Consider the following 19891-nt stretch of genomic DNA (forward strand, 5'->3'; position numbering starts at 1 on the left):
GGCTCTATAGCCTGGAAGCAATATGATCAACGTTAGTACAAGCCTGTAGCTTCTGCAATACCAAACAGTCTCCTTGAATCTTTCCAATTTGCCAGCTTCCTCTTACTTCATAATTCTTTCCCTGTTTCTTAATTTCTCTTCCACAGCTATAAACCTCTGCAAAGAAAATTCAACTGCAATTTGTATGAAAGGATAAAGGAAATGCTAATATCCTGCAATTTACAGCTACTGTTACTCTCACGTGATTGAAACACTGCGATGCTTATGTATTCTGTAGGTAACTTACCAGCTGACTGTTCAGAATAGCCTTCCTCAAAATTCTCTGTATCTATTGTTATCATTCCTTCTGAACTTTCAGAGTCTAATCTTTTGTATTCCTTACATTCTCTTCCCAGATTAATGTCGCAGCAAGGAAGAAGCTGAACAAAATTAGCTCAAGATTTCCTAGAATACATTGTCTGTTTATATTATAGGCTAACATGCTGATAACATGACTGTAGTTCATGTGTTATGGAGCATAAGCCCAAAGATGACTCTAAGTCTTGATACTGAATCCCTTGTGACATATACAGTACTGCAAGCATTGCATTCATTTGAACAAACTGGCAGTCCCTAATTTCAACATTGGTAAAATTCACACACAACACACTCTAGTCTTAAACTGGAGAAAAAGAGCATACTCTCCACAGCTCTTAAATTATATTCTTTCTACTGTTCTATAATGCTATCTTTTGCATCAACCTTTCATGGAGGATGCAAGAAATTGGAAGAGAAAGAAACACAGATGCAGAATTAGAAAGGCACAAGACAACAGTGTTTTCATATCCTCTGAGGTGATGGGTATCTTTTGAGGATAGATGATGTGATGAGAACACACAGTGTGTACAGTCTTTATTTAAGTGCACCTATTATTCATGGCCTAATTCCAATACTGTTTAAATATCCCCCTTTTTCAGTTATTTATATACCACTTAACAGGTAAAGGATAGTGTTCTTTATTCTAACAAAAACCCCTATACTCACATATCCACAGTGCTAATACTGACTGCTCTAAAAGAAGTATCTTTAATTGCTTTCAGACAATGATTGTCTTTGTAATATGGGATTAATTAGTTTGGTAATTATGTGACCAAAACAAGTACTCACTTAATGTCAAACTTCCATACAACATGTACATCAATTAAAGAATATTCTTTAATCTTACTTACGTTGTATAGAACTGCTGGAATTGTTGGACAACTGATAAGCAGCTGCAGTTCCAGATAATTATTTTATAGCTCTCATACAATACTCCTGTCATATATACTGCAATTAAAAATGGGCTAGTATCATAACACTGTTCTTCAGTTTCACAGAGAAAGTCTTTCTCTAACAAAGCATCAGTTTGCCTTAACATACGGTTCAGTGATGTAAAAATACAGCAACTGATATCACACTTATCTCTAGCTTTCATTTCTGTCTTCACAGAAACCAAATTCCTACTTTATCATGGTTATTTTCTCATGGTGTAAATCATGTAGAGATTAAAAGCCTGAAGAAGCATGGCCAATTCATGATATTTTCCTGTAGAAAGTTGGATACTACAGATTTCATGAGGACAGTGACTTACATATCAAAGCTAGAGAATACATATTGCTCTAAGGAGCATCAGCATTTCTAAATTGAGATTTTACTACGTATCTAACCACCTTCATTGGATGGTAATTAGATTGCCATGAGAGGTCATGCTCAAGCATACTTAGATGTCCTGCTTTTTTGGTTAAGAAACAAAGCAAAACACTGCAAATTAGAGATGTTCCTCCTGATAATAGAGGATTGTAAATACAATGTTATATTTATTTTCAATTACTGGTGCAGATATTTGATATATAAAATGCACTTAAAATATTTTTGGAGCTACTAGGCACAAATCGATAATGATACAAGAATCTTTAATCAAATCTAGCTTAATTTCAGCATCAAGCTATCAGAAATACATTAGAATGTATTTTTTCTAACTTTAGAATATTTTTTTTCTACTTTTGAATGATCTTTCTGAAGCTAAGTTCTGTATTAACGACTGTCCCTATAGAGAAAATACCTGCAACTTTAAGAAACAATAAAACCATGGACTAATACTTCCTCAGGAAAAAAAAAAGAACAAAAACCAAAAAAATGAGATCTCCTTTTCAAAGTGACATTATACATTGTTATTAAGATTCAGTGCTGGTTTTTTTCTCTCTCTCTCTTTTTTTTTTTTTTTAAACACAGCAGTCTTTCTTTGTCATGAAAATGAGACATATACAGAGACTATCAATTGCATAAAAATATTTTTCTGCATAACAGCAATGGAGTCCAGCCACTACTGTTCAGATGAATTCTGAATATTCTTCCCCACATATCACTTAAATAAACAGTCATCATGAAATATCACAGAATTCATACATAAGATCTACCTTTATTTCAGTGTACAGATTTCAAGGGTCTGTACTTCTGATTTTTATACCTGATTCCTATGAACCAATATATAATTTTAGATTACTGCTATGCTATATTTGTGCTTTAGTTTTGCTGTTTGCATTAGATTTTTTATTATTGTAAAGGCAAAAATGTTATTGAGATTCAAACTGCAACATTAAAAAAAAAACACAAAAATAAACTACCACACAACCAACAACAAGAAATAAAATTCAGAGTCTCTCTTCAGATTTTTCAGTGAGACAGTGAATCCACTCATGTGTGTTGTAATAAATTACATCCAGTTCTATCCAATTATAAAATTGGCACTGTATTTGCACACATTGCTCGAAGTTTGTGTTATGCTTGCAAGGGAAACAATCCATGAATATTATACTTTCCATTGGGAAATAAAAAATGTCAGAAGAATTTATGAAACCCAAACTGCGCAAATATGATTTTAATACAAACTGTAATGCATGCAGTCATAAAAGTACTGTACACATGAAATTTCATTTTAAAATTTGAAACTTAGATAAATATTTTTAAAAATCTCTCCTCATAGTAGCTAAGATCTGTTTGAAAGCATTATGGGTTTCTCACGTCCATAGTGCTTCATCACCAATAGTAGTTATAATTCATAGAAAGAACTAGCTGCTTTCAGTTTGCTTTATAAAGCACGCTTTATAAATATTCTGTATAGGAAGCAGACCCAAAGACAGCAGTCTTAAGGTTTGTTCTCTTTTCTTTCAATGTTTTAATATATACTCTTCTCTATACACACGTTGTTACAGTTGCACAGTGTACAGATAAAGATGTAATCAGAACCCAGCTAGTCTTCTAAAAACAAAATCCCTTAAACATTTGTCAGTCTGTTACATTACCTAGCTTTGCCTCTGTGCACAGGTGTGATGATAAATATAAAGCACAGGTCCATATAGCAGTCACAACATAGCTGATTTCACTCAGATCACTCAGATGATCTACAGGCTACATATTGCCTGTGAGAAATTTAAAAGTTACTTAAAAATCTGAAGTCAATATATTTGATTCTGTTTTGGTTTCAAGCACAGTAACAGCAAGATGAGATATGGCAATAAGGCAGCATCACTTTAACCAAGCTGATAACTCTTTATGTATATCATATCCTGTGTTTATAAACTGCTTATAGCAACCACTTCTCAAAAATTATACAGTGGCAATTTAGAAACACTAAAGACCTCTTTCTAAATTTTCTAAAGACCTCTGTCCTAATTTTAGTAATTTATACATTATCCTTTTCTAAAAAGTTCTTTCTTTTTTTTTCATATGAAAAACCTATCTAATGAGAAGAAAACACTAAGATACTAGTAAATTTACAAATTTCAAGTAAGGATTTTTTTTTCCTCTGTCAATCTATTTGGACTATATTTTATTATAACAATTTTTTTTTTTACACCAGAATTGATCAGCTCACTCTGGGAAATTGCACAGGCCATTGAGCCTTAATGAATCACCTTTTACTATCTTTTATTATCATGTGTTAATGAAATTTTAATGCTGGAAAAAATTTACTAAAGAGCATATGTTTGGAATAAGATTAGCTTGGCATTTATAAAAAATATAACCAAGTGATCATTTCAAGGATCACAGACAAGAATTTATTAACCATGTGGTTGTGAATTTTGAGAAGTATTGTGGATTCCACAAAACATAAGTGTTAAAAAAATAGTTGCTTTTAATATTTTTTAAAATCCGTTTTCTTCTTCTCCTTTTATTTTTTGTCCATACTTCAATGCTCATGCTAACAATCAGTGTATGTGGATGCTTTTATTAAGGCTAATTTATTTCCCTCTCCTTCACTTTTCTGCCACTGCTGATAGAGAAACTTGCAGAAGGGAAATGGCCAAGAGGATCCTGTCAATAAAAATTGATTTGCTTTCTGCAGGTGGCACACCATTGGAAAAAAAAATAACAGGTTCATTCTGACTGCTTGTTTTCTTCTACTGATTATTTATTAATTTGCAGCTTGGAAAGCCTCATTTGAAAGAAAAGCTACCCATACACACACTTCTTAATTATTCCTTACACCAAAAGTTGATGGGAAAAAAAACGATGCCTAAAGAATTTCCCTCCTTCAGACAGAAGGTCCTGCTAAGCTCAGTAGGCAACATTTAGATTTCCAGATGTCAAGCAATTGTCTCTGCCACATGGACACCAGAAACAAATACAAAACTTCTAAATATTTGCATTAGGAGGAAAGACTGTAGATGCAAACTGTTCAAAGAAAATCATTCTACATTTGAAATCCAACTAGTTAAAAGAACAGCAGTAATTTGTGGGTTTTGAATGCATCTTCAGGACATCATTTTTTCCTTCTGAAATGTTTCCTAATATTCCCTCATATTTTGAATATGTGCTTTTGTTTGAAAAAAAATCACATACTACAGAGAAACTGACTAACAAAGTAAACAATGACACGATAGTCAGTAATCATATGTTGACTGCCCTTCAAAGTACTTAACAGTAAAAACTGAAAACAGAATTCTGGATCTGAGCTTGTCTTTGAACCTGACCATAAGCATTATCAAATGACTACTTTCACTGAGGATCCGTGACAGTTGTAACATCACAGCAAATGGTAAACTTTTGGGAAAATATTTAAAACTTCATGCAGACTCAATATAGTTTACATCAGGATAGGGTAGGGTATGACTGTTTTGTAGATTCTGGAAGCAGAACTCTCTTTGCTACATACAACTTTAATGGTGGCAACACTGAAAAGACTCACTGAGCAAAAATAGCCTTTCCCTCCTTTTCATTCCAGTACATATCTATATGATAATGTAGTATATCTTGAAACAAATTCTAAAGTGGACTTTTTGACAAATATATCTATTTCTGATATTTCTAATAAACAGGTAAAATGCCTAACTAATGCTTTAACTAGCTGAGCTCTAATTCAGTCCTAAAGTGCATGGCAACTAACAAATTAAAAATCATTTTCAAGAACGAGGTAACAAGAGAGGAGCAGTTCGCTTTTTTGTTTATTTGTGAGTATGAAAGGTATTATTAAATGTGGACATGAGCGTAAACATTCATCTCTTGTTATTGCAGACTTTTGAAACTTGACAATATTAGTTCATGAAAACCAGTAAAATTTTACATTTATGTGCACCCCTGGCTGATACCGTTACAACATCCAAAATAACATGACAACTATGTAAGGGACATACATACTTTCTCTAAATATCCCCTGGACGTGTCAACAAGTCTTACCTTATTATTCCATAGGCACTTGAATTCCAGTCAGAAGCTCAGAAAAGTAAATTTTCCAACTCAGATCAGTGCATTATTTCTCCTCTTGGATATGATGGCTTGTATTTCCACAGTATTTTGTGTGGGAAGATTTCAAAGTACTTTGTAGCTAATACTACAACTCTATGTCTATGACATACTTTTTAAAACACTGCAGCAAAATAGCTTACTGGGAAAAATAAGACCTATGAGAAAATAAATGTGAAAGTGCTAACCAATTTCAACTGCTTTACACAAGAGACACAGATTACCATTCCCTAACAGAACGAACAGCCATAAAATCATGAATTTAAAATTAGCCCTGTTTGTACATGTCTCATTAAGTACTTAAAATGAAGAAACATCAAAATGCCATAGAAATATAGAATTTACGTTCATTAAAGGCTGAATTCTAAAATAATTATAAATTGGCTGTTGTACAATAGAAGACTGCCACAGCTAGAAAACACTTTCATGTTCTTACTGAAGAACTAGAACTGAGAAACCACAGAAATAAAAAAAAAGTCACTGATTTTGATTGTTTATCAAGACATAGTTTCACTTTTAGCTGGATGTCTACCTAAGCTATCTTTTCATACACAGCTCTGGCCAGTCATTATTACGCTTCCATCTCCTTTTCCATGGTCTTCACTCATCATCCTATGCATTTCTCTAATGAACAATGTTCGGATAAGTTACCCGACTTTAAAAAAATCACAGAAATTAATGTTACATTTCATGGAGTTTTGCTATACCAGTTTATACTCTATTCAAGAAAAGGATGCTTAGCAGCACTGTGATCTCACTTTTCAGATTCAAGCACCATCAAAGAATTCATTCTGCCTTTTGTCAGCTCTAACGCTGCAAGTTGAGCAGGTGAGAAGAAAAATACTCCAATTCTCCTCCATCATATATGTAGGGCAAGAGAAGAGTTTTTCTTTATTCAAGAAATGTTTCTTTTTTTGTTTTCTTTCTTTCTTTCTTTCTTTTTTAATAAAGGTAGACTTACATCCTATAACCCTCACTGCTCTAGTAAACAAATCTCATTACGCCCATCTATCTGATGTCAAACCAAAGGAGACTGCAATACAGTTCCTGAATCCTCACTCATCAACAATCAGGAAAGAAAACTTGTTTGCCTGATTTCAGGAACAAATGTATCACTATTTACTTTTTAGTACATGAAACAAAATTCAACAGTGAAGATCTCTGAGCTCTGCAATTCATTAAGTATGAATGCTGAACTAAATGGCAAGCAGCAGTAAATACAGGAAAATATATTCAGTACCAAATATTTATACAGAATTATACATAATAGTATTAAAATATTTTTTAGCATTTAATTGGATAAAAGCTTCAGGTTACTAATGTGCATATTCATCTTTTATGCTGCTGGAGTTTCCAACTTGCTAAGTACCTAACATCACTGAACGGTAAAAAAGAGGATGATGTGTAAAATTATTTCAGTTCTTCAGTGAGCCATAATGTACATAAGGCTTTCATCGTGGAAATAAACTGAAGATTCACATGCTTGTGGCTTCCACAGCAAATGAAACTCTGGAAATGATACTCTCAGTAAAGCCAGGAATGTCAAAAATCAAGGAAAGGAAACAAAGCAGTAATGGACTTACCAGGTAAAAAGAAAGAGAAGGCTGAGAATCCTGCCTATAATCTTCGTCTCTTCCCTTTCTCACACTGCTCAGTAGCAGCACAATACCTATTCTTTTTAACATTACAAGAGTATACCACTTCAGAGCCACTTTTAAGATTGCAGCTGTTGGGTACTAAGGAAGCCAGAGAAAATTCTGTATGAAAACCTACTTTGAGTATTGTGAGGAGCTTGGTAATTACAACTGTGATACATTCTAATTGAAAAATTTAAATTGCAGATGTACAGGCCAAAAAACACCCATCCATTTTGTATCCTGGGATACAAACTAACACCAAAGCTTGATTTTTAATGATTAATTTCTCCAAAGTCCTTTTCCCTAGTCAATACTCACTCACCTCTGTTATCACTCACCACTGATCCTACTGAAGTTTTTAAGAACCTAATGATGATGGTTAACTTTTAAAATCAATACTTCTGTGTGCGCTTCATGGAGAAAAATAAACTTTTCACATAGATAAAGTTATATTGAAAAATAAGTTGGAAAAAAATGACAACATAAAATATAATCCAAATGAAATATTAATGGTAAAATGATGATGATATGTTACAGCCTTATGCATTAATGCCATGTCATACTGCTTTACCAGTCAATGCAAGCTGATGCTGATTAGCAAATTTTAACAATTTTGTTAATAATATACAAATTACACTAAACTTTAATTTGCTTTCAAGACGTCTTCATTTTCATAATGTAAATAAATTGGGAATACAAAATTATGAAAATTCTCTTTCTCCAGCAACGTTTCCATTAGATATTAACTCAGCAGTTCTAATCTTTGCTTTATGTAGTGTAAGCAGTAGAACAATTCTTGAATTCCTGATGCTATAAGTAGAATTTATATCCTATTCCCTCACAATAGTGAGGGAATAATTTACAGTAATCCAAATTTTAATAACATTCCCAATTCAAAATCTACCTGCTACTGATGATAGATGATAGGAACTTTTTTATTTTTTAATTTAAAAAGATTTTAATTTCCATTTTGAAAGAAAAAAATATATATTTCCCAGATTTATTAATCCTACCTTTTCCAAGACAAAATCCCTCTGTGAATGAGAATCTATCTTCCAGAAATATTTGATGCTCCAGATCACAGTAACCTGTGATCCACAATAACCACTTCCAAATGGGATTACATATATCTTCGTAAGAGAACTTCTGCCTCAATTCCTTAAGATAAGATTGATTCTCATTCTCTTATTTCATCTTATCTTCCAAAGTATTTTGTAAGACACTGTGTGTAGCAGTATGACTAGCATATGCACCTAGTACCAAACTCTGCAGAGCAACTAAAAAACTTCACAGATGACTGCTATAACGCAGTCATTCCCATGAAGACAAGACTTATTCACCTGCTGAAGTTGTGCTTTTGAGATGCGAATGACAGGGGGAAACTTGTTGCCACAGGGAATGACAGGAAGCTGCCTACGACCAGTTGAGCGGGAAGAAGAGGAGTGGCTCTCAGCTGATTGACTCCTTGGTAAACCAGCCTCTTTCAGAGGGTCCGGGTGGATGGACAGATAGGCTATAGGGCTCATGGTGCGGAGGATGGGACTTGAAATTCTTGGAGTGGAGAAATGCAGCATATGAGATGAGTTGAGCTGTGAGAACATGGCAGGGAAAAAATAAGGTTCAGAAATAATTCTGTAGTAATTCTTGTTTCTGTCCTGCATATATGCATTCTCTTAGAAGACTGCATTGCAATCTCCCTCACATGGTAAAAGCTAATAATTTAAGAGGTTTCTTTTTGATTGTTGTTGTTTCTTTTAAAGTCTAATTACCATATTTTCCATCAATTAAAAAAAAAATCTAACATCCAAGTCAAAAGCAAGCATCCTTTCTCCTGCTGGCTCCTGTCATTCAGTCAGTCAGAACCTAGGGCACATTTAATGAACTAACATAGTCCATTCCAGGGATGCCACGTAGAGAGGCTAGTTGATTGTTGGCTGGTCCTCACAAATGCTCAGCATATCCATTCAACAGCGTTGTTTTCTATGATAATTATGATTTTAGCGTATGCACCCATTGCATGCTTTACATACGTGACTGTATAACTATGGCTATAGCAGTGTATATTAAGAACCATAGCTGACGGGATTAATCAGTAAGATTAGCATTAGACAATGAAATTTCCCAAACATGGAATTGAATTTGCAGGATACACTGGCCTGGAGAATCCATCAACATCTGCTTCATTTTGTATCATATCAAGCAAGCATTTAGAAAAGAGCAAAAACAACAGGAATGGTAAAGTCAAAGTGTTCCAAAGTAATAATTTTAAAGAAAGTACATTTTCTAATTGGTTATCAATAATTCTAATAAACCTATAGATTTGATGCACAATTCTGAAGCCAACCGATGCCTTCCAAGGCTTTTACCTGTGCTGAATAAGTGGCGACACATCTAAATATCTGTTAGTGAGATTACTGCTTATGGCTTACATGGTTTTGTTCCAATTATATTTGGACAAAAAATGTAAATCCATGAACAGCAGAGGTATGGAAACTTTTTTTTGCAAGCTACATATACATGATTTTCCATTTCCTGTTGTGGTATTTGCAATTCTAACCTGTATTCCTTGGAAACAGAGCACACCTGTCAGCACTGCAGTTTCCAAGGAAAAGGTATTCCCACTTGCGTCAATCCTAACACTTCAGTTCCCTTACTACATATCTATCTTTCAACTAAAGGAAAAAAAATTATTTCCAGTGTCTCATAAAAACAGAAACTGAAAATATAAAGCACATGAACACTACAGCACTAAGAACCCTCCAATAAATGAAAATTTAAGAGCAGCTTTATTGATACAACATAACTCAATGTATAAAATGCTAATTTCAGCAATATTTCTAAGTAATAAAAATAAGTGCATTCACAGAGTTAAATAACTTCTATAACCATGCACATACATATTTGGTATTAGGTTGCCAAGAAAATGTGACCAGAGTAAACTGTTGTCTAATTTAAATTGAAGTTGAAACAGGCATTAGCTGATAAATATTGGATTACTTTAACACCATTGTTGTTTTTTATGCTGAAATAACTGCTTGGCAAATATACTATGTTGCAAACAGTCTTGTGCATCCACTATATGGAGGTCACTGCAATTCAATACAAAGACGGTAAATTAATGAGGCCATAGTTCAGCAACACAGCAAGTTCAGCATTAAACTCTTAGAACCAGATAAAGAAGAAAAAGAAAAAAGCAAGAGGATGCAAAGTGCTGCTCCAATGTAAATTTCTGAATAGAGTTTATATCACTTCCAATTCTTTTGACAAATTAACACCAGCAGATGTTACTGTAAATCAGATACTGCCTGTCCTGTTGAAGCCAAACTCTACATAAAGCCAACATGAAATCATACAGTCAGCACATACATACCAGCATGCTAAGAGTAATTCAACAGAAATTGACTGCATGCCCATGACCAAGCCACATCAAACTGGTATTTATTGGGTAATCTGTTCTGTGTGACTGCAAAACCATGTCTGATAACAAGAAAATTATCTCTTTACATACATGCATTTCCACAAATGATAGCATAATTTTGTAGTTTTTTTTAAGCCTAAAACTTGCTAATCCCAAACCAATAACTTACATATTTTTTCTCTTATTCTTTGAGCTCAGATTTCCCTCTTGAACTGCTACAATCTCACATTCTTAATAGGAGCACTGATGTTGTGTGTAACTGGTAAGAAATGATATTGTCACCAATTACAGAAAAACCACGTATACACATGATATCCTGAAAAGCAATTACCTGCAAATTGAAGGACTACGGATCAGCCATTTCTTACCCTCAGGAGAAAATAAAATTGGGGGGGGGAGGGGGAGGGAAGGGAGAAGAAACCTTCAATTTCCTATACAGAAACATCCTTGCTACTAAAAAATATTTCATCTATTCACTTACTATTCACTAACATTAAAGTAAGTGCTTGCATATTTAAAAAAAAAAAAAAAGCTACCTGAATTCTCAAACTCTCAGAATAAACTCAAAGACCATAATTCATCATACCTTCTCCTAAGTGATAACGTGATAAGGTCACTGGGAATCCATATGGGAGGTATATTAATAAGCACGATGATTATGAAGATAAGAATGGTTATAAGCCACAAGTTACAAATTTCAAATGAGTAATCTGTTCAGAAATTATGGTAAGATACTATACTCTGAAATTTCAGCATCTATCTTTAACCCCTTTTAGTAACACTTCTTTTAAATCATTTGGTATATGGTCCCAAACTTACATTCATGAATCTAATCTCTTAGTAACAGATTCAACATATCTGAAATTAGCAGAAGAGTAAAATATGACCCTTTGCCCATTTGTACTTGTTGTCAGGAAGGAACTATCTAGATAAAACTATAAACAAGAACATTTGAATCTAATTAAGGTTGTTATCATTTCATAAACACAGCACCAACTTCACTATTAAATTATGCAAAATCTTTCAAAGCATTTTTATTATTGGAATCATATTATCTTGAGCATTTCACATTGCTGTCATGTAACTGTACTCTGCTCCTCAGTTTGGTTCTGTGGCCCAATAGGAAGCATGTGCTAAGCCAAAACATACAGTGTGAGATACATACGTTTTTTTGAGCCATAACAGGCTTTACTAAGGTTGTGGTATTTGTCACCTTTATATCAATTCAAAGGAGACTCTCTTATCTCAATACTATGGCTTTGGCAGCAGTTGTACACATTGAGAGGTAAAAAAAAAAAATCCAACCAGCAGGCAGAGTATAGCCTACTCAGCCTTCTCCCATAATTGTGTCTCTTGTTTTGAATTGCACTGGCAGTAGCAAGTATAGCCCTAAGAGATAAATAGTGAACAGATAAGTTTGTGGTAAAGAAAAAAAAATTGATGGCATTACAGAAAAAAATACAGCATGACATTTACCTTGAGCTATCATTTTTAGTCAACTTTAATTTACTACCATAGGGGATGTCAGATTAAGGAGATTATTTATGAAAGGTAAGATTAGTTCAACCACAAAACTGCTTTAAAAAAAATAACCCATAGCACCTTTCAAACATCGCATAACAAATATTTTGAAGATTAGGGTGGTCTGTCCTACCTGTTTCAAATAGCATGTCATGCTGCCTCCACACAAATGTACATAAGTACAGGTCCTTGAGGAAAGTATAGTCTTTTACATAACTTGGCTCACTTCTAGAACAGAGATTTCAGGTACCATTTCCAACTTACCTTTGCAACAAAGATTGTAGCACAGTATTTTACACGTTCATTGCGATTTTATGTTTATGTATGACAAATATAATTAATACCAGCTTATATGTGTTACTCTCATTGATTAGAAAGCTCTGCATAAATAGATTCGTAATATGTTTTAACTGAGGCAAATTCCGTGGATCATACCTGCAGAACAATTATCCAAGTCCATGGGAGAAAGTAAATACTCATAACAAAGCATGGAAGATTACCCCTCAAGAATCAAGTCCCATTTCTAATAAAACTATTTCTGCTACACTACTGCAATTGATCTACTGCTTTTTCACTTATTACCTCCTCACATAATTCTGAGCAAAGAGAGACTTAATAAAACAGCGAGTGTTTTTCTTACCGGAGTGAGTGCTCCTTCTGCTTGAGCTTCCATAGGGCTTGTAGGGGTGGCTGCAAGGAGCTGTCCAGCAGCTCCTGTCAGGAGTTCCAATTTGTCTGTAAGCTGTTCAGAAGAAGCAGGATGACTTTCCATGGCTAGAAGAAACTCCACCCCTGACGTTTGATTCTTGGCATGGACACTGTTTCCTGCCCAGCCTCCTTGTCTGGGCTGCTCTTCTGGAGGGGACTCCTCTAGAACTTGTAGTACCTCCGGCTCTTCATCTGAGGGACTTCCAGTCGTTTTGTGCCCTAAAACTTCATTTGTCCTGAAATCCTGCAAGTCCCGTTCCTTATCTATTATCACCCATTCCTTAGAATCAATCTCCTGCCTGCAGGAGCTTAAGTTGACAGCTACAAATCCATTGCCAACAACACCATCAACTTGTTCTGGAGAACCAGCTGACACAGGTTTTGAAGCATCTGGAAGATATTCTTCATCATAGTGCCAAACATGGTCCATGCGGGCAGCCACAGGAGCAGGAATGAGTGATTTCTGAGGAAGAGGAACAGCAGCAACTGCAGTCTCTGCTGCAGCATTCAAGTCTTTCTGTCTCTTCTCCAAACTTAAGAAAAGAAATATTTGAATTAGTTACTAATGATGTAAGCTACATTTGATAGTTTTTCAGTTGATGAAAACCAGATTTACCTAAAAAATTGTTGCCAGATTTTAGAAAAACCTATAGTGAAAGAGCTACAACTTGAGGCAATTCCATAACTTAAGCCAAAGAAAAGAGAAACAAATATAGAGAAGAAAACAATTATTTCACTGTGATGTTTATTATCCACTTCTTTAAAAATTAACTCTAATGGCAATTAAAAACAGTTGGTTGGTCTTAGAAGTTTGCACACATATCAAGGCAATTATCCTGAGAGAATGGCAGAGAAAATCATGAGCGATTGACAGCTTGGTGTTCTGGTTTCCATCTGCATTTACGCTATGCTACAAAGAATCCAAGTGGAACAGTATAAACAGAATTCTCCAACAACAGTTAGAAGATGCTTTCAAAATCAGTGTTTCTGTTTTTTGGATTCCCAATTTATACTTTGCTTAATTTGTTTCAAACAAATTCAAATTACTAATCCTCAACGGTGTATTAGAAGGATTTTGCCACTGTCAACATCTCATCTATCTTCTCCTGTGTCCCACTTCAGCCACTGCCTCTCAGACAGATTACAATGCATCTTCATTTTTCTTTATTTTTTTCTGTATAAGGGCAAATTTGATTTAACCAGCTCTGATATAGCTTTCCTTTCTCTGTCTTCAAATTCCATTTTAAGACCTTAGTTTTCTAACAGTTTTTTTGTGTTGGTTTTTTGTTGTTTTTTTTTAATGTTGGTTCAACATTTTTTAGTATAACCAGATCTGCCACATGCAAGTAGACTTCTAACTTGACTTTGTTAAAAAAAAAAAACACAAAAACACACTCAGCTTCTTGTAAGCTGTCTTTCTCATCTCCTAGCAACCAGTCCCACATTAGCTCTACTGAGCACTTGACGTCATCATTCTTATTTTGGATGAGTTGTAATGACTGTCAAATGTCAAGACCATTCCAGTGAAGAAAAGTTAATAAACATCACCCTGTAATAAAAGATTTTTTTATAAAAAATGACCTTAGCTCTATACTAGCGTTAGTCTTTTCCTTCTTTTCCTTTTCCTTTTTTTTTTTTTTTTTTTTTTTTAAGTAAAGACCAGGTAAAGCCACAACATCAGTAAGTTGAGCAATGTTATGAACATATTTAATATTGTTTGCTGTAGCTTGCATAAGCACAGCTCAGCAAATATGTTTAGGATTTTCACAAAGTGCTGTAAATTGACAGAGTAACAGCAGAGAGATTATACTGTCTCAACAACTTATTCTGTAACAAATCTAAGCATAAAAATAAAGTAGAAATAATTTATTTACCAGTTCTCAAGAAACTTATCGGTGTCTGGCTTTGACTCCAATGTCAGACGCTTCTCAAGTTCAAAGCTGTGAATTGAACGCAGCTTTCGAACCAGTGGGACATCTCTGTCCAGCTGGGTGGTCTCTGAGCGCACACGAACTGGAGAACCTAGACTTGGAGCATTAAGCATTCCATTCACAGGTCCCTGGCTGTTTTCCTCTTCTGTGGCAGCCTACACAAAAAGTAAAAACATAACACACTAGGAATGGCAAAATAGAAGAAGACACAGAATTGTATAGTGAATACCATCCAGCATTTTATCAATTGATAAGCCAATTTGTATTTGGAACGCTCCTTAAGCTCACACCACACTTAAGACAGTTTAGACATGCTCTTCAGCGTGTACCCACAAGAGCCAAAAAAGGTCTAGTAATGTACCTGTAGTAATGCAATAGCTCTAGGGAGGTCTAAAAACAAGAGTCTAAACAAAACAAAACAAAAAACAGTAATATACTTAAATTTATATTGATTTTTCATACCCATCACTAAAATTTACCTCAAAAGTAGTTTGAGACCAGTCACTTAGAAACATCTTCAGACTGCTTCAGAGCAAACAGTTCTTATTACAGAAAAGTTAGCTTCCAAGCTGTCTTTATGATCCTCAACCTAGAACTATATCTTAGCTCAACTGCATTCCATCTGGTATACGAGCTGGACACAACTTGAATCATGATTATCCTTAATTTCAACAGGTGCAACTAACAAAACCTGCATTTGTTTAAATCAAAGAAATTGGCTTTCTCCCTTTTCGGAAAAAATAAAGAATAATAAAAACAAACAAAAAACCCAATAAACTCAGCAACTCTGAAAAAAGGCACCATGTCTTATGGCCTACCGCAACACATTTTTTTCTAAAAACAACCCTCAACAGCCTGAAAACTAGGCATCTCTCTATCTAAAGAACATTTCAATGACATGCCTATTGAGCAGTTTAAAATATTTTTATATCAAGAAAAAGAGCTACATTTTCTGAATATGAAGTCTAGGGATTGTGTCTGAAAATATGAAATACTGTGATTGCAAACAAAGGAAATAGGAACTACTTCTGAGAGAATATATGTCAATCTTAAGAAACCTTCTCTACAAAAGATTAACCCATTAATCTCTCTGCATTGGTAGAAAGGTACCATATCTTACAGAAACAAAAAACACCACATGAACTAAAAGGATACTACCAATCATGCTTAATGTTAATTTGTCACCTGAAAAATAATAAATAATACTAAAATATTTTTTGTATTTTCTGTATCTAAACTCTACTCATGCAAAATACAGAAAATCTGCTTTGGTTTCACACACTGAGCAAGAATTGAAATGATGTCTGAAGAACATGAATATGATGATCACTTTAAGAAATGATACCAATAACATTACAAACTATGCCACTCTCATAGCAAACTACATTCTCAGAATAAGCTTGAAAGAGTCTCAAGTTTAAAATTATCAGCAAATTATTCATCATAAAGACCAGAAAAGCTCAAAAACTTGTCTACTTTTTCTAGTATACAGATTGGTCTACTAAAAAGTGTAAACCCTACCATGAAATCTTGTTTACTTAAATCACAGAATCACAGAATTGCCAGGGTTGGAAGGGACCTCAAGGATCATGAATCTCCAACCCCCCTGCCACATGCAGGGCCACCACCATTCCACCTAATGCTAGACCAGACTGCCCAGGGCCCCATCCAATCTGGCTTTGAACACCTCCAGGGACGGGGCATCCACAACCTCCCTGGGCAGCCTGTTCCAGTACCTCACCACTCTCTCCGTAAAGAATTTCCCCCTAAATCACTCTGAGTAATTCATACTAGCATGACTGTATTATTAATGATATTCTACTGTGTACCATGAGGACGGGAAGTTGTTTGTAAATCTTCACAATACAAATTTGTAAATACCTTACAAATCCCTAGTTTTATTTTGTTTCTGTTTGCATCCATTTCTTCCCAAACGTCTTTTTCCTGAGAACGCTGATGCCCAGGAGACCCAGGCAGCTTCTCTGGTGAGACACCAACTGGAATACCATTCTCTCCATCACTGAGCTGTTCATCAGGAAATACTTCATCTGTGTTTTCCCGCAGCAAATCTCCTGGGATAGGAGTGGCATTGGCAATTCTACAAAAGTAAAAAAAATACTGGAAAAGTCAAAAAACTTAATTATGTGAAAAACACTTAAAAGCTGCTGCTTGAACATTTTCAAATTAATTTCTGAAGAAAAATTGTTAGAGATCAGAGCACTGGATAAATACTATTTTCTTCCATCACTGGATGAAAATCCTCTATAAATGCTCTTCAGTTGAAAAATGTTTGTTTGTTTGTTTTTCCAAATGGAATTCAACAGTTGCTTAGTATCTGCATATAACAATTCATAGTAACTGGAATAACATTCTCCTCTTAGTACTTCCTGGAATAGAAATGGACTACAAAGTCCTTCATATTGGTTGTACCAAGGACCATCGATTGATAAATAAACCAGGATGTTCTGACAGAATAGTAATGTCTTACTTTCTATACTGTACAGAAATATACTGAACAAATGGTAGCATGTAAAATATGGTAAACCAGAATTATCACCTCAGAAAGTACAGTACCTGACTTCTGGGAAAACAGTTCAACAAATTTGACTGTTCAAAGAATAACGAAGATAACAGTGAAGTTTGAAAATATCTTACATATCACATAATTCATGTGTATGAAATTAAAAAACTTCCTTTCAAACTAGTATCATTTTAACCATAGCCCAGTCAATAGTTACTCTGTAAGTTCTAACGATTTTATTCAAATGCTGTAGTTTTTTGTGGATTTTTTTTTAAGTGTGTGTTTAAAAAACCACACCTGCTGCAATCCATGTGTTTGTTTATTTAGCTAGAATAACTTTATTTAACACAGCATAAAGATAAGACAATGTCAGCTTTTTACTAAAAAAGCTATCGATGCAACTTTTGTCTCTTCTCAGATTCAGTAATTGTTTCCATTCCATCAGAATTAATTTCAGTGACCATACACAATGTGCATACATACCCAATTGCAGCTGGAGTAAGACGAGTGTGTAACTGAGGTGTGGTTGAAGTTGTTGTCGTTGTCAGAGAGCCATCAGTTCCACTTTTCTCCCAGTCAAAAGGATCACTTTCAATAACCCCAAAGGTTTTCATGCTGTTATCAAACACAGACATGAGAAGCTAAAAATGAAGAAAAAAAGTTCATTAGCTTCATTTTTGTCACAGAGATCAAGCAATTTAGAAATATCGTCCAATAATAATTCAACATACTCCTTCATGATCCTGAGTGACAATTTTCCAGGAATACATATTTATCTTTTATAATTTTTGCAATGTTTCAAATGTAAGATTTGCAAACTTCTGTTTTACATTAAAAACAAATAAGCAAGAAAAGACAACCAAATCTTCCCTGTGTTTCTAGCAGAAAAGAGAGGCAAAAAAGGTAGAAATGTGCATACAAGCATGACTAAGTTGCTGCAGAATAGGAGCCACAGCTTTCCAAGAGAGAAGGATGAAAGAATATATTCAGCAATCATTAATCATTAAATCATTAAATGCTAGGGAATTAATCAGAAGTGCATAGGAAGAATACCAATTCACTTCTTTTATTTAATACTTCTTTTATTTAATACCATTCATCATTTATATTATCCAGTGCTGACATCCATACCACAGAAAAGCCACATGAGGAAGCTTTCCTCTCTGATTTTATGCTATGAAAATTCATCTAGGCCAATTTGCGTCCATGGGAGAGAAAGAAATTACATCTGCTTTCCTCTTGCTTTGGAAAACTTTTGTCTCATTCCAGTAACTGGTGGAAAGGCTGCGTCTGCATCACATCATCACTTGCTTCAAAACATTTTGACAAATTATACTTTTCTCTTAAAAGCTAAATCTCTGGTTTTCATTTTTTCTTCTGATCAAGGTTGCTGGAAATTTCTCTGCCTCTTTTAAAAACACCTGCTTTTTCTAACTTAAAATGGATGGTAAGTTTGGATCATTTTTCTTGCACAAAATGCATTCATTTTATCTTTACTCTTAAGAGCTCTCAAAAATGCTATCTATCTCTGTCAATCCAAAACCCTACTGAACTGTACAAGGCCATAATTCATTCTGTCCCATTCACACTCTCCTTTATTCTATTCTTCCTGTACCTTCTCTCAAATTATTTTAGACATCATTCTCCTTTAAATCTTTACTATAATTTATGTTATAATGCAAAAACAAATGTCATTTTCAACATACTAGCATAAAACAGTTAAATTTTTTTAATTTTATTTTTTGTTAAAATATGGGTCAACAGTGAGTGACTAAAAGTACACCACTTTATCACCAATCTGAAGTTGTCTATCTCAGCAAGCAATACTCTCTTCAACAAAGAAAAATGATTATTTAGTTTTCTAGTGATCTCCATAGGCAACACTTCAGAGTGGGGGGAAAAAAAAGCATCATGTCATGATCCAGCTGTAAGTATCAAGGGTGCTGAGCTCAAGATTTCTGAAAATTGCCTGAGTGATTATTACTATAAAACAATCTCATCAATTTAACTTAAAGAGCACTCAGTGGAATATGAGCATAGCATCCGAACTTAACAGATTACTGACTGCAAAGCAACTGACTATCATTTTTAGAAACCTAACAGCCTTACACTTCCAAAATAGGGGGAAAAAAATAACATCTTTGAACTGTATCCATAGTCACTATAAGCACAGAAAAGCCTGAGGTGGAGGGGACCAATTCCAACTCTTGGCTCCACACAGGACCCCCAGAATATAAACCATGTTTCTCAGAGTATTTTCCAAATGCTTCTTGAATTCTGGCAAGCCTGGTGCTGTGACCACTGCCCCAGCACTGCCCCAGGGCCCGACCACGCTCCAGTGAAGAACTTTCTCCTAGCACCCAGCCTGACACTGCTCTGACACAGCTCCACGTCG

At 34.7% G+C, this 19891-nt stretch overlaps 1 protein-coding gene across 8 annotated transcripts in view; it reads right to left on the reverse strand.

The window, feature by feature from the left end:
• Nucleotides 1-19891, reverse strand: part of TTBK2 (tau tubulin kinase 2) — an 87044-nt gene that overhangs the window by 16398 nt on the left and 50755 nt on the right. For 7 of the 8 annotated variants that reach the window (XM_090141038.1, XM_090141037.1, XM_031593569.2 and 4 more), the window contains 5 exons: nt 17980-18137; nt 16857-17073; nt 14919-15130; nt 12977-13577; nt 8738-8986 (listed from right to left, as the gene is read on the reverse strand). In XM_090141038.1, the coding sequence (XP_089997164.1) occupies nt 8738-8986; nt 12977-13577; nt 14919-15130; nt 16857-17073; nt 17980-18137 (1437 nt within the window). The remainder of the gene's footprint in view (nt 1-8737; nt 8987-12976; nt 13578-14918; nt 15131-16856; nt 17074-17979; nt 18138-19891) is intronic. The other variant, XM_031593570.2, reaches the window with a different exon arrangement.

The sequence above is a fragment of the Phasianus colchicus genome, chromosome 5 (assembly GCF_987193195.1).
Source record: "Phasianus colchicus chromosome 5, bPhaCol1.hap1.1, whole genome shotgun sequence".
NCBI classification, from domain to species: domain Eukaryota; kingdom Metazoa; phylum Chordata; class Aves; order Galliformes; family Phasianidae; genus Phasianus; species Phasianus colchicus.